This window comes from Pagrus major, chromosome 10 (assembly GCF_040436345.1).
Source record: "Pagrus major chromosome 10, Pma_NU_1.0".
NCBI lineage: Eukaryota > Metazoa > Chordata > Actinopteri > Spariformes > Sparidae > Pagrus > Pagrus major.
In genome coordinates this window covers 6,589,578-6,607,302 of record NC_133224.1, presented here as the reverse complement: position 1 = coordinate 6,607,302, position 17,725 = coordinate 6,589,578, and the positions used below count along the sequence as shown (strand labels likewise).

At 42.6% G+C, this 17,725-nt stretch overlaps 1 protein-coding gene across 1 annotated transcript in view; it reads left to right on the top strand.

Annotated features, from left to right (window-relative positions):
• arhgef40 (Rho guanine nucleotide exchange factor (GEF) 40) overlaps positions 1-17,725 on the top strand; it is a 43,653-nt gene that overhangs the window by 2,215 nt on the left and 23,713 nt on the right. The window contains exons 2-10 of the mRNA XM_073474402.1: positions 7,781-7,870; positions 8,762-8,869; positions 11,807-12,092; positions 12,502-13,663; positions 13,932-14,170; positions 14,276-14,470; positions 15,364-15,478; positions 16,124-16,217; positions 16,347-16,433. Coding sequence (XP_073330503.1) covers positions 7,781-7,870; positions 8,762-8,869; positions 11,807-12,092; positions 12,502-13,663; positions 13,932-14,170; positions 14,276-14,470; positions 15,364-15,478; positions 16,124-16,217; positions 16,347-16,433 — 2,376 coding nt within the window. The remainder of the gene's footprint in view (positions 1-7,780; positions 7,871-8,761; positions 8,870-11,806; positions 12,093-12,501; positions 13,664-13,931; positions 14,171-14,275; positions 14,471-15,363; positions 15,479-16,123; positions 16,218-16,346; positions 16,434-17,725) is intronic.

The following is a 17,725-nucleotide window of genomic DNA, read 5'->3' as shown; positions in this document are numbered from 1 at the left end:
CAGGAGGAATGAATGCGTGCATACATACTCGCCCAGGGACAAACACGGCTGCTAACACATGCTCACGTAGGTGTGAAAATGCATCAGCACACAGTCATACAGTTCAGTGACACACACTGCTTTGCCAAGAATATGTGGCAGAGGGTATTTCCATTCCCTCTGTCTGGGGAGCTCCGATTTTGAAATGGGATGTACCAGTCCTCCAGTCCGGCCGGGGAACAACAGACTCATAATCAAAAAAAAAGTCTGATGAAAGTTAAAGCAAAGCAAACAATTCTCTGTTTGTTTTAACCTGCTCGGAGTACCAGGCAGGTGGTGATAACAGCGCTAGAACAATCCAGACAGGGCTGGCGATGTTGTCAATCACAGGAATCTTTCTTTAACTGAGTTTCCTGTGATTGTCGTGAGCCACGCAGACAAAGCATGACTACTTTTCAACACACACTGAGCTGCTTACGGCCGTTTCATTGCCATCTTTATTGGTGGTTCAAGCAGCTTCTTTGTTTTTAATCACGATCTTCATCTATTTTGCCCTGTAAATACAATTTTTAAATTATGACATCTTGAGTTAAAGCTGTTTTAATCAATATTTTATAGCCAATGGATTAAAGGACAGGTGTCGCTCATAGTAACAAGCCCACAGAGAATTGTCATCAGACTCATGACATTGTAGGATCTTTTAGCTTATTGTTTTGGATTCGAGGCCCACAACTTTGCTTTAGTCTCACTGCTGTCTTTAGCTTCTTTTTCAGCACTTTGGATTGAGCTGTAAATGAAGATGGTGTAGTGAAACCATGCGTCGTGGAAGAAAAGGCATTTCAAACCTTATTTTGGGGCAAAGTCACTTAAGTTTTTTAGCGGTTTCTTTCAAATTTGACTGTTGATTCTATACATGCAGTTTTTATCTCCTGGTGACCATTGAAAGTGAAGTTATGTCTCTCTCCCTAGTCATTTAGATGTGCGCCTTGTCTTGTTGGCCCATCACCAAACAGCAGAGAGAAACAGTTAGCAACCAGCTAGTAAAAAAGTGCAACATTTAGCTTCGAGGAGCCACACATACATCTCTTGGTTGATGACTCAGACAGAATCTGGGCCAAAAGCAGTATGAATATGACCTTTGTTGTTCCAGATGAATGCTAATGTTGCTCCATGTGCACTGTATCTGTACTTAATAAGCTAACTGGTGTGCAATTTCAATTTCATAAGCCGATAGTATGTCAGTTTTTGTCGGGCTATATCCAGAAATATTGTGAGTGGGTTAGCCTATAGCTAAACGTTAGCTTGTTTACAACCTGTCTGGCTGAACTGCTGGAATTCATTGTTGCAATATCAACATATTCCCAGATCTTAGCAATTAATTTGGTGAGTACAAATGTATTTTAATAGATAGAAATAATTGTCCAAACTAAGTTTTACTCCACACCCAGCTCCTGATCTGGTGTGTTTCTACATATTGTAGAAGCTAACACTTAGCTAGGAAATGCAACACACTACTGCTGTAGGAATAACATCAATTGATGTGACAAAATGCTATATTCAGCTGTCACATTTATACTCCAGCTTGCACACTATTAAAATTAAAAAGACAATGAATGGAGGCCAAGTGCGGCGTGAAACCTCATCTACTGTGAAACGTTGGCTTTCTATTCAGTGACAGACTGTAGCACTTAAGTAGTCCCAAGCAATTCATAAAAAAAACAGTCCCGGCAAGCTGTTTGACCCGCTGAAGGTCAGGTTAGATTATCCAGGAAGATTAAGTAAAGGAAACCAGTTTCAGGCGTTTCCTCGCTCTATCTCCTCATCCTCCTTTCCCGTTGTCTGTCTGCCTCTCTTCTTCTCCTTTCCCTCTTTCCCTGTCGGCATCTTTCTCATTTTTTCTCCCAATCATGTCATCCTCCATCACCCCCACCTTCTCCCAGCTCCTTTCAGCTCTCTTCCCCCTCTTTCTCAGTCCTTCGTGTACTGTAGGGGTCTACATCTGGTTTCTATCATGGTTGCTGCTGCTCTTGTTTCCCATCGATCTCTCCCACCGGTCAGCCTCCTCCTTTTTCTTTTTCTCTTTTCCTTTTTCTGTCTGGACCCTCGGTCTCTGTATGGCTGGTCTGGTTCTCTCACTGTCTCTCTGTCACTCCAGTCTCTTTTTCAGTCTGTTTCTTAATTCACGCACACTTCAATGAGCTGGCATGAAGCCCGGTTCAAGTGCCTAATATCCTCCAAAACTACTTGAGTTCTCACTTTATTGCTTTATCCCTTTCTTCTCAGCGTTATTAGCCTTTTCTTTCCTCTTTTTCCAGAGATTTCTCTTGATATCTTTTTTTATTTTTTTTGTGCCATTTCTGTGCCAAGCATCTGTTTGGAAGACTACCGCTGCCTCTTCCGTTTCAGTCTGCGTACAGCAGAGAAAGACAGGAAGTCTGACGCAAGAATGACATGCCCTTATTCCGTACTGTGTGTCCATATTTGACACAAACAGGAGGATACACACTCATGCACACTGATTGTCCTCACCGTCACTCCATGTGTCATATGAACACACACTTTTCCGGTGACCACAGATTGTAAAACAACATGTTCCAAGTGAGCAAGATGTCACCAGCAACACTGTGACTGGTAGTTTAGAGCATTTTATGTTTGCACTCACTGCCCATGTAGTAATTTGGAGGGTATCCACGTCCCCATGGTCCCCAGTTCAATGTCTCGTCAACACCCATTAACCTTCCAAATAACTTAAACCCTGCAGCTGGGTAGAAGTGGGGAACATAGGACCTCAAAAACAAAGGACTCTAAGAACATACAATCTTGGAAAAGCACATATATCCAACTGGGGAACTTAGGACCCTAAGAACATAGGACTTTGGGAACATATGATCCTGGGAACATAGGACCATGGAAGAGCACATGTAGAACAGGGAAACTTAGGACCCTAGGAACATAGTACCCTGTGAACATACAGTAGGGCCCTGGAAAATAGGACCCTGGGAACATCCTTACGTGTCATTTCAATTGGTTAGAAAGAAAAAGGAACTGAAACATCAGTATGGAACATTATAACTTCCCTAAATTTTAATATTTGAATATACTTCCTTTCTATAAATATCATCTGCCACTATCCTGTGAAAACCACGTATCTCCAAAAACATCAACCTTTCATGAGTTTAGAAAAAGTCTTGTTTTGGGCTTCAAGACAAAAACCCTAACCCTTTTAAGCTATTGCATTTGGGTTCATAAATGGTTGATTTAGCTGAAGAAATAGGAGAATTTTCTCTTTAGTCTTTCCTGTCTGCAGATAGTTAAAGACACATCGTTTGGTAATATCATAAAATCAGCAATGTTAAGCATGGCTCCGCATTGAAGTTCTTATGTAATACAGTACTTCAAATAATTAAATATCTAATTTGGCATCAGTACTACCTTGCAGATGTTTTCCCATCCTTTGGTAAAAAACCAACAATTTGACTCTAAACAGTACTTTCACTGTGTGAAGACCTGTGTTTTACTTAAAAACAATTATATTAACTTGCTTAAGATCAGAATGCTCATGCACTTCTCCGGTGAAAGCTATTCTCAGCAAGCCTTTAATGAACTTTCATGTTTCCACGTCAAGCTTTGACTGAATCTGTTCCTCATCATCTTCCTAGTTTGGTTTTATTTGGTGATAATGCGCGTACGGGTAGTTCTCCAAAGATCGGATTGGATTTTCTGGCAGTCGCAATATTCCCCGAAAATCTGCTGCATGTTTTAAACAAGGCCTCTATTCCAAGATCCAGTGCATTACATTATATAAGCTAGGCCAACATATGTGACTTACAGTAAGTAAGACACCTGAGTGCATTAGCATTAGGTGTCCATTTGAAAAGTAATTGAATTTAACCTACAGTCACTGAAAGAAGAGGCACCAGGTTTTTTACATGAGAGTCTCATGTGTTGGAGTCTGAAAGGAAATCTAATTTATTAATTTCATCAGGGCTGCTTTGTTTCATGTGCACGTAGATGCAAAAGAAGAGTGACTGTGTTGCAAAAAAAACCAACCCAGATTCCACTGGAAATTGTTGGAAAATCATCAGTTTTATAATCTTTTTCCTCCCTCTATTAGGCACCATTCCTCGTGTATTTGAGTGATTGTGCCTGCAGACTGAAATTCCAGTCTTTGGATTCTCGCAGAGTGGTATATCCTGTTGAAAGTTGAGTGTACAGGCGTGCAAACACAGAGTCAGTGCTGAGGAAATACAGTGAGGGGGGAAAGGTGCTGGTGGCATACAATTGTGCATCACACATCCAAACCAAATATTGTTGCAGGCTAGCTAGCTTGTCACTAAATAAGCTCCATCGGGTTAGCTAGCTGCTAGACTTAGTATGAGACTAAGAATGTTGAATTGTAGAAGTGCTTAATGTGAAGCTAAAAAAATGGTTTTAAGACAAATCTCTAAACCAGTTTGTACCAACACTTGAGTAATGAAGCTCCACAAGTGTTACACTGTGTTCTCTGGCACAATAGCCACATATTTGATCCTTGGGGACTCCATTGAGCCAGTTGGGCTCAAATTGCAGACTTGTTCCCATGTAATTGCATCTGTGAGAGAATCTTAAAAGTGCAGGAGCTTCTCACAGACTTATATCGGCATTTGCAATCAGTCTGATGATACATAAAGTGTTGCGTCTTTGAGAAAACAGACCAAAAGACATGTAAAGGAGACATATAATGCTCATTTTAGGTGCATAATTTTACTTTGGGTTACTACTAGAGGAGGTTTACATGCTTTAAAACACATCAGTTTTCTCATACCGTCTGAAACGCTCTGTTTTAGTGCCTCTATCTTTAGGTCGCTTCTGATTGGTCAGCTCACACATGCCTGACCCAGCATTGTTAACAACAACAGAGTTGTTGTGCTAAATCAATTCTTACATGCCAAACTAGCCGCTCAGCATAAATTATCCAAATGTGTGACACGGTGACGTAGTGTGATGTCGCAAAGTCACAGGATTAAAGGCGGGACTACTGACGAGGCGTTTCATGGCAGTGTTTTCCGTGGGAGAGTGGAGCTTCTGTTGGTGCAGATTTTTTGCATGTTCAAGAACCTATATAAAACACTGAAGGAAAGGGGGGAAAAAAAACATAATATGTCTCATTTAAAGGATACCAGAGAGTTGTTTTTGTTGTTTTTGCTTTAATTTAGTGGTTGTGCTGAATTAACTCAAGTCTAGTGGGATGCTTTTAAAAGGCGCTTTAGTCCAAGAGGAAGCTCCTGCTGGCTTGCTGTGCAATCCCCTGAACCCCTGCTGTGTTTTTACTAGACTCAATATGTTCTGTCAGTGAGCCAGACGGCTCTTTTACAACCACTACACCTATTACAGCATGCTCTCTGACGGACTGTTGTTTACCATAGTCCACACACAGAGACACCTCCTCGCATAATGCACACGTCTTTACACAAACTTTACTGCGACACATTTAAAACCTCCCTTTTTTAAATGAAGCTAGATTTACGCTCTGTTATAGTAGTTACAGAGAATAGAGCGTGCAGTTTAACATATGCAATAAAAGCCTTATGTAAAGTATTGTTCCAGGGTGGTGCATTTCATGACACAGCTTTACAGCACAGCATCTTAAAATAGCTCATGGTCACCCACAATAAAGTCATTAATATAACTTTTGGTCATTAAATTCTTGCTTAAGTTGTGAAAATAAGAGAATATATTTTAATGTAAACCTTTAAATTGTTGCTTTTTCTGCCTTGTTTTAGCATAATGAATGATTTTGACACTACCCTAACATTCTCCTTTACTAAGAAGCCAACGGACTAACATGACTTTACAGCTGCTCTGCTTCTGGAAAACTTGTGCCGTGATTTGCAACGTTTATGCAAGTTTTGTCATTTGCTTTTTTTTCTCCAAGTTGCCGTATAGCTCCCGTCCAAAACCCTCTGTTACTATGGAAAAATACAGCTGCACGAATCTGAGCCCGGTGGTGCCACTGTGTTGTTGGTGCCATACGGGCTGAAGTCACAGTTGAAAAATTTGCTTGGCAGCCAAGAGGATGGATCGGAAACAGAACCTAACATCTTCTGTGAGTGACCCAGAGCAACCTCAGCTGAGGAGGTCTCCAAACAGACTGTAGCTCTTTTTTAAGTTCCCTGCTTTGTTACAGAAGTCAAGTCTTACATTTCCTCCTTCTTGGTTTTCAGTCCCTTTGTGGCCGGTGCCTTCTTTTCCTGTTCCACCTTACAAGTGTTTGCCACTTTTCTCCAGACTTCGGTGAAAAAAACAATTTTGGCATCTAATTGACTAATAGGCACAAGACTATAAGGAATTGGTGTGCTCGTTTTTGCCACTGACGCGGTCAGATTGTTATCCTAAGCGTCTGACAACATTATGGTTAGGATTCCTGCAGAGATAGACCTATTTGTTCAACCAGAAACAGCCATTATATTAGTTTGGTCTTAGCCACCAGACTCCTTTCACAAAAACAGATATTTTACCTCGCAGAAAACAGGAGTTGCTGGTCTACCAACTGCCTTGATGAGTTAGTTAGTTTGTGTGCATTTGGTGTTTTAAAGTGTTCGTTGTCGATTCCTTGTATAACACCAAAGTCACAAAATAGCTGTCAGAGGCAGCTGTAGACCAGTAACTCCAGTGTTCTGCGTGGTGAAATGACTGTTTCTGTCAAAGGAGTCTGGTGACTTTGAACAAAGCATTACAACAGCTGTTTGTGGTTACAGATAAAGGTTGCTCTTTTGCAAAACTTTTTGTTTCCTTGTAGTTATTTATGCCCAGTTTTAAAAACAAAGAATGTGCAGCTTCATGTTTCAACTTTAGTTTGAATTTATTTTGTCTGTTGCGTAAGTTGTTAGTGTCAGAAAAAACTACAGTTCATCTCAAATACTTTCTTGTTTTTAAGACTCATTCTATCCTTCTGTGTGGCTAACCTCAAACCCCCTCTGTACACAAAAACAAACCCAAAAAATAATTCCCAAATACAGTTGAAACCTAGGTCTTCTTCCATAAACCCCCGCAGCCACCACCAGCTCATTCCCTCCTGGCCCCTCTCTCGACTTAGCCGCTCTTTTCTTTTTCCGTACACTCTGTTCTCCCGCTCTGGGGTTTCTCTCCATCCATCCATCCATCCATCCATCCATCCATCCCCTCGGTCGCTGCAGTTATTCAACACAATATGCCGTCTGTTGAAGACAATCCCGATGTAATCGTTGTCAGATGACATTTGCGGAGAGTCGGATGGAGGTGAAACAAAGAAAGTTGGGTTAAAAAAAAAAAAAAGAGAGAGAGAGGAGGGACTGTGGGGATGAAGCTGCAGAAAAGAGGGAGAGAAGCAGATGGGGAGGTTTGAGAGGAAAAGCATGAAGGGAGGGAAAGAGAAAGAGAGGAGCTGGAAACGAGAGAGAAAAAAGTCGCGGGTTGCCATGCCAACAGCCAGTGTAGCAAAATAAACAGTGTATGTGTTGCGTGCACTGCTCCGTCACCCTCCACCTCGCAGGCCGGCCCAGTGTTACCATGTGTGTGTTAACATGTTGGTTTGACTCTTTTGTTCTGGGGGGTTCATACATTTACTGGCCCCTCGGAGGAAATGTTTGACACTCCCCAGACCATACAACAGGAAGTGCAAAGTAGTATATGTGTGTATATTGGTCTCGGTGTGTGCGTGTGTGTGTGTCAGCAAAAAAAAAAAAGCGAGACAACCCGGCTGTTAAACACAAACACAGACATTAGCGTTGATTCAGTGTCCGGTTAAGGATTAACCCTTTCTTCCCATCGTTGTCTCCCTCAGGGTTCGGAGGCAATGGAGGACTGTGTGCAGGGGGCGCTCTCATCGCTTTACCCTCCTTTCGAGAGCACGGCGCCACCCCTCCTCTCCCAGGTAGATCTCACGAACACACACACCTTTATTGCTGTCCTCATCTTTATAGCAATAAACAGCGGAGTATAAATAATGCAGATTCAATTAAATGATAAGGCGATGTCAGGGTATGCGGGGAGGGCGATGTAATGTGCAGATAACAAGGCTTTCCCCAGATATAAACTGCTGCTGGAAGCCAACACAAACAAAACCCAGCCAGCTGGTCAATTATAGCCAAACCCTCTTCCTCCACACTGAAGCTTGATGTAACTTGTTTTGCCAAAAATTGCACACATAACATTTAATTTAAGAATGAGCAGTCAGCTAGGCAAAGCTGCGCAGTTTATTACAAGTGCACCGTAGGAGTTTGCTCTGATATATACCACTTAAACTTGTGCCGAAGTTACCATAGTGCTTTTTAGTTTTGTTTCCCTAAAAGCCAATCCACTAAGAGGCCTTTGAGATAAGTCTTCTAGGCCACTCTCTTAGGCCACTTATGGGAATTTGATCAGTCCTTTGTTCCAAGTTGCAGATTAGCTTCAAATCAAATGTTTTTCTTGCTGTGGAAAACGCTGCTTGACAAAATAATACCGATGAAATGAAGCAGCCTCAGTGATTTTCTTGTTTGAATTTCTGATTACATGCTGTCTGGGTTGAGGGAATTCTTCCACTCTTGAGCAAATGAAACCCTTTCAGAATCCATTGTGTACGCTCAAAAATGCATGGAGATCTCGCCCGAAAACAAAGGCTGCTCTCATTTCGTGAGAAGCTGATATTCTGAAGATGAAATTTTTTTCCCCCCAGACAGCAAAGTCTTTGGTATCTTGTGCATCTAATCATCTAATGCACCATACACAACTGAATTCACTAAAGGTTTTTCTTCCCCCCCCTTTTTGCATATTTGTCATCCAGGTCTTCTCAGTCCTGGAGTCGACCTATCAGCACGACAGTCTTCGGTACCTCCTGGACTACTTCGTTCCTGCCAAGCACCTCCTGCACAAACTCCAGCAGCACGCCTGCGTGAGTTCCATAATGCAAACACTGCAGATGAGAACACACACGTTGCTCTATAATCAGAAGCAGAATCAGCTGTCGAATGCAAGAAGTATAATGTGAGAAATCTGTTAACCGTTTGAGTCCTTTGGTGAAAATGGTCATCATGTCATTGTTAAGTATGTTTGTTGGCAGAGCTGTTTTAACCAGTCCAAGTCAAGTCTCAAGACCCAAAGGGGATGTCTGAGCGAGGCCACAAGTCTTTATAAGGCTGCATGTTTTGGTTCATGCGCATATCAAGTCTCAAGTCAATTGAGACGAGTTTTAGGTCTCAGCAATGAAAGTCTTCAGCCAAGTCCAAGTGAGGCATTGGTTTTCATAAAACTCACAATGTTTTTTTTTCTGTTTTTCGGGCAAACCAAAGTCAAATGAGACCAAGTCCAAGTCTAAGCACAAGTCTTGTTCCTACAACTCTCAAGTCATGTCTTAGGCTCTAAAGGGCAGTCTGAGTGACATCATTAGTTTTCATTTGGATTCACTTCACTTTTTTGGTCTTTGGGGGGAAAGTCCAAGTCACGTCTCAAGTCTTGTTAAATCAAGTCTCAAGTCAAGTCAGTTAAGATGAGTCTTAAGTCAAGTTTCAAGTTCTTAAAGACACGTCAAGTCTCTAACATTGTTGAGTAAGTTTCAAGTCAAGTCTCAATTGCAAGTGAGTTCATAAATCTTCCAACAAGTACTCACATTTGGATCATTATTGGGAATTGAAAACATAAAATCTTAAATGTTTTGCTCATGACTGTCAAGTCTGTATTTGTGTGCCTTCTGTCTGAATATTAAGCCTTCAGTCTACACACATGGCACCCGATGACATGGAGACACCAAGTGGAAAGTTCAAGGCATTGATAATTTGACACATGTGTGGACCTATACCTCTTACTCACCACACCGTGGAGGGTCGAGTCTTCTCTAAAACTCTAGATGGCCGATAAAAATTAGTGAAAGTGTCTGGTGAAATTTGAGATTTACCAGCTGCTGTCTGCCCCGCGACCAAAAGAGGTCCTTTCCTGCTTTGGAAGCTCCGCTGAGTTGATAAAGACGAATGAATTACGGTGAAAAGAAGCGTGTGACTCCCACGTAAACAAAGGAGATGCATGGAGATAGTATGATATAGGATACACTGCGCAAACAAGCAACTTCCGCTGTGTGTCCAGGCAATCTCTTGTCTCGTATACTTGTGAGGACCCTTATTGCCATAATGATTTTCCTACCCTACCCTAACCTTAAACCAAGTCTTAACTTTAAAACAGCCCTTTAATGTTGTAAGGACTGGCCTAAATGTCCTCACTTTCCAAAATGTCCTCACTCTGAGGTATAAAACTCTCGGTCCTCACTATGTAAAAAAGTACAAACACACACACACACACACACAGACACACATGCAGAAAGAGAGAGAGAGAGATAAACAACACAGACTGTTTAGCACAAGCTTGGAGGCTAACAACTGTCTCATATTTCCCTACACAGTTTTCCTAGACTCAAACCCACACACACATGCACAGGCATTGTGCGCAAACTATGTTTTCATTGTCGCTCAGTGGAGTTGCCTGGGACGGGAGTTAGACTGTGAGTCATGACAATAATTCCTTCCATATGCGAGTGTGTTGCTGCTGCGAGAGAAAGAGAGAGTGAGTAACAGCGGAGCGGTGGGAGTCGAAGGAGAGAATGAACGTGGCTTTCATTCACCATGCATGCGTGCGTGTCTGAAAAAAAGAGAAGATGCTGGAAGTTGCAGACTATAGTAGACTGATTGAGGAATTTTAGGTGCGGAAGAGGGAGCAAACACTGGGGTACATTGAGGGAGGAGTGGGAGGAGGGCCAGGACACAGAGTTACAGAATGTGGACTGACTCAAAACAGGCAAAACTTTTAAAGACAGGAAAAGTCACACATGCTTTTTAATGCTTATATCCACCCTGACACATGTTTCCCCCCAAAAAACTTTGCTCCAGCGAGAGAACATCCAAGATTAGAGACAAGAGAGAGGCTTGAAGGGAAGAAATTGAATAAGGGACGGAGAGGTAGGAAAGGGAAGTTGGAGGAGAAGTCAAGTAAGGAATATAATTTGATCACGTCTCGTGAGTCTGGAGGGCACGGAGGGGGGAGGGAGCAGCCCTGTGTCAGTCGATTAGATGTGACTGGGAACAGCAGAGAGAGTTTTTGGATGAGTTTTATACCTCAGACTGAGAAAAGGGAGATACACATCTGACAGGATTGATTAAGGTAGGAACAGCATTTGGAGTGAGATGTTATTTCTAAATGTGCAGAGAGAAGTTTTTGAGTTATTATTCCTTTGTGAAATTTTCTATATTTAGACCCATGTTGATTAGCATGCTTGATTTAGATTGATTTTCCCGGTTTTACAGAGCTACTTGATGTGTTTTCCGCTTATGGAACAGCGGCCTGATTCAACAGTGGCTGGCTGTTGTGAAGAGTTGGTCATCTGCATGTCTGACTCACGCTAACTCTCTGCAGCCATCCAGAGCCTTCTCACTGCGTCATGCCAGCTAAGGGGTTTTACACTTTAGAAAACACTGTGTTAGTCACATGTCTGACATTTGTATGTGACTTTGGCTTTTGGCCAGTTGAGCTGAATACTGTTGACTGGTGTGGTATCAGTTCTAGAAATTTTACTCACTGAATAACTGAGCTGAACACTGCCATGCAGGCAAGCTTCAATTGTCTCATGTGGGCTGTGGTTTGTGAATGAGAGTGCAATATTGTGAGTGCGCGTTTAATAGGATAGTTTTCGACAACAGGGCACTCTTCAGGCGAGTTTTTTTTAAAGGGCAGTGAGCATTACGTGTCATAAAAAAGCACAGATAGAAGAATTGACTCACAAGATTTAAGTTCATACAGATAAAGTTCTGTGTCTCACTTTGTTTTTCTTTTCTTCTTGCCATCACAGTCTCAGTACCTGGGCTGCTTGTTCCTTCACTCCGGCTGGCCTCTATGTCTAGGTGAAAAAGTGGTTGTACAGCTCTCCACCCTGGACTGGAGGCTCCTGCGTAGTAATGACTTCTATCTGCAGGTGGTGCCCTTCTCTACACGCTGCCCCCGCCTGGCCCTAAAATGTCTGGCCCCTGGGGGGCGCACTGTTCAGGAAATCTTGGTACCCGAGTCACAGCACCCCCTCGTGTTCACCACTGAGTGGCTGCACAGCATCAACAAGGAACGGGGCCACAAGAGAGAAGGTAAGGAAAGGATGCCACATATGTCTGTTGACATTTTGTTTTTGAAAAAGTTCTTGAAAGAAAAAAAAAGAGTCGTAATTACTAGCCAAGCCACAAGGATTTAACATAATTTCAGTTAAGAGTAAGGGAAAGGTTTCTGCAGGTTTTTCTTTGGGTTTAAGCCTAAATTGCATAGCTATTTCAGAAAGAGGTGACTGTGAAGAGGATGTGCTGCTGGAAGATGCAAGGTTATGACCAAGGGATGGCATGTGGAAGGGCAGCAAGAGAAAGGAAAGATATATGGGTGTCAGCAGGTGGTGGGCAGTGAAAAGATCCTAACAACAGAGCTCAAGTATGATGATTGCGTTTTGCCTGAAGTATACCCTCAATAAACATGAACTTGACGTAACCCTATCTCATCTTTGCACAGTTGGAGGAGGACTTGACACCTGCCTGGTCAGTACATGTGATGGTGTGGTTCGTCTTCCGTGGAAGGAGGTTGTTTACCCAAAGTTCATCCACGACCCCTCTGAGGAGCTGGGTCTGATGGCCAACCATGAGGGCTCCATGTCCAACCGCCTGCCCAGTGAAGGGGGCAGCAGCCTCGGAGGCTGGGGTGGCTCATCCTCTGGAGAACCAGACTCCTGGTCCTGGGATGAGGAGGAAGATGATGGTTTACCACCAGACGGCTTGGACTCTGCACCTGCGCTTCCCCGTCGAAGACGCAGTGAAGATGGGCTCGGGCGGACAACGAGGCACCCTCAGCTGGACGGGGACTATGTGGAGCTGTTAGAGCCCAGAGTGGGCCCTGATGGAGGAGTTGACACACGGCAGAGGTACCTGGAGATGCATGGGATTTGTAAGACCAAGACTTTGCCTCTGTGCAGGAGAGGTAAAGCCATCAAACTCCGGAAGGGGAAAGCTTGGGGATATGGGAGACTCGAAGGGTCAGGAAGCTTTCGAGCTGTCCTTGGTGCCAAAAGAGATGCAGTAACCCCAAAAGGTGACATTTTGCCACCTCGGCCTCCACCAGGAGTCCCTGATCCTGGCAGAGGGAGTCGGTCTTACTCCTCTTCTGTCCACGACTCTGATGATGGAGATAAAACAAGCAGGGACTCGGGGAGCCTGGAGAACGACCGGCTTTATTTTGGTGGCCCGTTCAAAGAGAGGAGGCCCGGCGTGGGCAAGGAGAGAGACAGCAACGGCCTTACGCAGCCGTGCAGGGACGACCATAGAGGGAAAGACTCAGAGAGTGGTGACAGCGTGTTCACAAATGAAATCCATGACTTGAGAAACCACAAAGTTGGGCACATTATAGAGGGCCAATCAGATCACGGATCTCATTCGGACTCTGTTTTCGAGGATACAGATAAACCACTGAGTGGAGACAGTGATGCCACCACTCCAACATCAGACGCACCAGAGAGACCGTTCACTGGAGTTTTAGAAAGTGGAGAGATTACCAACAGTGGATCTAAAATGAAGAGTTTGTCTAACGCAAAGGTGACAGAAGGACGGGATGAAGGCAAGACGGAGGACAGGGTGTGTCCCAGAGGAAAGGAAGTGAAAACCGCAGGGTTCAGAGCGCCAAGGTAGAGATTTACTTCTTATGGAACACCACACTTCTTCATATTTGTTTTCATTTTCACACTTCCATATGAAAGAACAGATAAGTCACACTTGGGTGCAAACTCTGTGCACAAGGTGAGGTTTGTCCGAACTTGTAGACCTAAAAAAATGTACAAAAGACACCTACACACTCAAGGATATGATATGTCCAAACAATGTAAGTTCTAAAGTGATAACAATTATTAACTTTCTGTCGTGCCTCATAAGTACCTTCCTGTGCTTTGTCTTTAGGAGGAAAAGGAAGGGAAAGGGGGCCAAAGGGAGGGCTAGGTCTGGTGGTCGTGGACACCAGAAGGGATCAAAGCAGCAGGGTAAAGCTGCTCAACCAAGTCCCACCACCTGCTCTGCTTTGCCAAAGCCACCAGTCACAGAGGACAACCAATTGGAGCAAAGACAACAGGCAGATGAACCTGATGGAGTGCCACCATCAACTAATGAAGTGACAGAGGAAACAACGAAAAGCAGTGCAGGTTGGACGACAATTTGAATCTAAATGCATGAACATAGAACATAGATCCTAAATGTCGTAAAATACCCCTTAGAGTATTTTCTTTAACTTTTGTATCGCTCAACAGAAGAGACAGAAGACAAATCTCCGCTTGTCTGCAATGGCCAATCAGGCACATCCTTATTTAACCACTCTACTGAGGAGGAGGCAGCGTCAGGAGAGACATGTCCTGACCAGCTGAATGGTGTTGCATCTAAAGAGCCTCCCCTCCTCAGGGAACTGGACACAGAGCTTCTCCAGTCAGGGAAATTTAAGTTGACAGGTAAGTCTCATTTTAGGACCATTTTTTTGTTATGCTAGTTAGCACTCTGCGCAAGACTCTATAACTTCGATAGCCTTTGCACTTAGTCTTGTAGATGTGTGATGTTTTTTTGGGGGGCTATTATCTCTTGAGTGTATAAACACCTGACATGAGAGCCTAAAAATTAGCTTTTTATATTTACAGAGGGAGCAGGTTGTCTTCTACGTAGTCCACCATGTTGCACTGCTATGTTTCTACAGTAGCCCACAACGGACAAACCAAACTAAGGCCTTTGAGAGAGGTCCTTTCGTTTTTTTTGTGTTTTTTGTTCTCCTACACGCTTGCAAGTGGAGGGTGTGGTGCGAGGGTAGATGCCAATTAATCCTACACACTGGCCCTTTAATTGCTAGCATAATTGTGTGTGATTAACTAAATTTCATGTCCCAAAATGGACCTCTTTTTTCAGACTTGCATACATGGTTCACAAGCTGTTAAGATTCAGTTTGGCTTATGCTCTTCGGGGACATCAATATCTGTAGTGTCCACTGCACATAAAAGACTAATCCACTTTCCAAGTTCTAGAAGAAAAGACAGACCTTATAACTTCAGACTGTCTCATAATATTCATGTTCAGAAGTTTTTGTCAATATAAAAACTAATCCACAAGTTTTGTTTTACAGTGCAAACAGCTACCGCTAATAGCTAATTTGACATGAGTTTTCATAGTGCAAATCTGACTAACCTTGAATACATGTATGCTAAAAAAATCGAGCTCATGGCGCAGCTTACACCAGACTCTGTAACATCATGTTACGTGCTGTTTGTTTCCTGCAAACATTATGAGAAATGTAGCTCCACTAGCTTGATTGTAGTCTGTTAGCTTCATCACTCAATGCCTAACCTGATACTTACAGGTACAGTGGACAGGTTGGGACGTGCTCTGATTGTCACCGAGACAGATACACCCGAGGAGGGTTTCTGTGACGAGGAGATGGCCCGAGTCCTGGCATGCTACCACAGAATCAGTCGGTAAGGCTTTGGTCTTGCACTCTGATCAGAGAGAAATGCGTTTTTATAGTCTCAATATTATGTTTCGAGATAGCAGCAGGAAATTAGGGTTTGTAAATTTAGCTTGTACAGGTCACAATAACCCCTTTCATATCATTAAGTGTTTTCCTGTTGTCCATGATTCAACCTCATGTTTCGTGTTCCTCGCTCGTAAATCTTAAAATCTAGGATTGGCTGGTTTTCTGTTGTTTATATTAGAGCTTGTGTCATTTGTTTCCTGTTACACCAGTCACTTACAAACCTGTTGAGCCGAAAGTGCCTCATAATTTTATTTGACTTGACTTGCTTTTTGCTGACTTTGCCAAGCATAGCATAAGGTGGGGCTAAGAAAATGCAGCATGTGCCAGGAAGCTGAAAAAACAATAACAAACTCACTCAAAGTCAGTTAACACAACTAGCCTGAACATAACAGCCTTGGTTAAAATGTCTGTAAAATATAAATGAGCCCTTAACTTTCTTCTAAACATCACTATAATTGCTTGAAATTAGTAGCATCATTAATTTTTTTTTAAAGTGCTGCTGTCTCATTTTACAATAAGACTCTTCTTCTCTAACAACTGCTCCTGTTTTAAACCTACATCTGCTCTCTCCATCCCTCCTCATCAGGCCTGCAGCCAAAGAAAAGGGTCTCACGGTGTTAATGGACAGCAGACGCGCTCCACCCTCCGCTCTCTGTCTCTCTGCGCTTAAATTGTTCCAGGTGAGACAGAAAACCAAAAAAAAAAAAGGTTGTTTCGCCAAATGTGCTAAATGTTTGCTTGTGTGCTCTTAATTTGCCTGCAGATGTGATAAAGTAGCTGGTGCACATATGTTTTCGTGCGTGTTTCAGGCGTTCGTTCCTGGCGGTCTCGGGTCTGTTCTGGTTTTGGTGGAGGAGCAGCAGGAGCCCCCTTCTCATGATCTGGAGGGAGCAGAGGTGATCTCATTTTCTCGATCTCGTTTACACGCACACACACAGCATCGTGTTGTTCGTTTCCTTCGATTTCGGTTAGATTTATTTCTTTTATTTGCAAGTGTGAATGTTAGAACACAGGTAGAACACCCGCATGGAGCTTATAAACACAATGATAGAGTGTGTGGGAAAACATTAGCAGAATGAAAGTTCCCAGACCTTCGTTGCCCATTATCATAACACCAGGGACAACCGCTCCTACAGTATATGAAATGCAAAATGTTCAAGAGGAAATAGCTTTTCATGAACCACACTTTGTTCCTGCTTCTTGCGGAAATTTGATGAATGTCGGATGCTCTTAGCTTGAGCTCATGTAAATGAACCTCATTTCCATACATTTGGCACCTACAGTTTGCAAATAACTCCAATTTTACCGGTAATTCGGCTCATTGCTTTGCACTGATCAGCAGAGAGCTGCTGTTCACACACGCATGAGAATTTTCTTTCTTGTCATGTGGTTTGTATTTCAACCTGGCAGCGTTTAAGTATTGCATGTTAAAGGGAAATCCAGCCAAAAGCTATGTTAATAGCTGCGCCACACAGTCTATTTCGTTGTTTGGTAGCAGTTGTTTTTATTCCAGCTGATGAATAAGCAAATGGAGGTGACACAAGTGTAATGGGAGAACATGAACAAAATTTGCTGGTCCCAGTTTCATATATTTAAGGATTTGCTGCTTTTTTTAATTTATTATAGAAAATGAAGAGTCTTCTTCTGGTTTGTACACAGAAAAAGAAAGAAAGAAATAACATATGCGAATTTACAAGAAGGCTTGAATGATTAAGAATGTGTCATTGACGGTATTTCACAGGGTTTATAAAGTTTTCCTAACTCAACAACTCACAAAAATAAGTGATTTTGTAAGGGAGTCTGGGGACTTTCTCCACTGTTGACAAAGAAGTAGCCTTTATTAGTTAATGTTTACTGTATTTGTAAAAATTTGACATGTTTATTGTAAATAAAATGTTGTCTTCTTTATAAATTTAGTGTAAATTGTGACATCAGTTGAAACAGTGTGGTCAAACAGCTGCTATACTGTATGTTGGCAGGTAAGACGCACTTTAGAGCAGACAGGCGATGCCATGACAAACTGACACTTTTCACAAGGAAAGAAATAACTGAACGTATTGCATTAAATGCCGATTTAACAAGAAGCCACACATAATTAAGAAATTGTGATGGGGAGTGTTTCACAAAGTTTTTTAAGATCCTCCGAACTCAGCAACTCACAAAATTGAGCAATTCTTCAGGGGAGTCT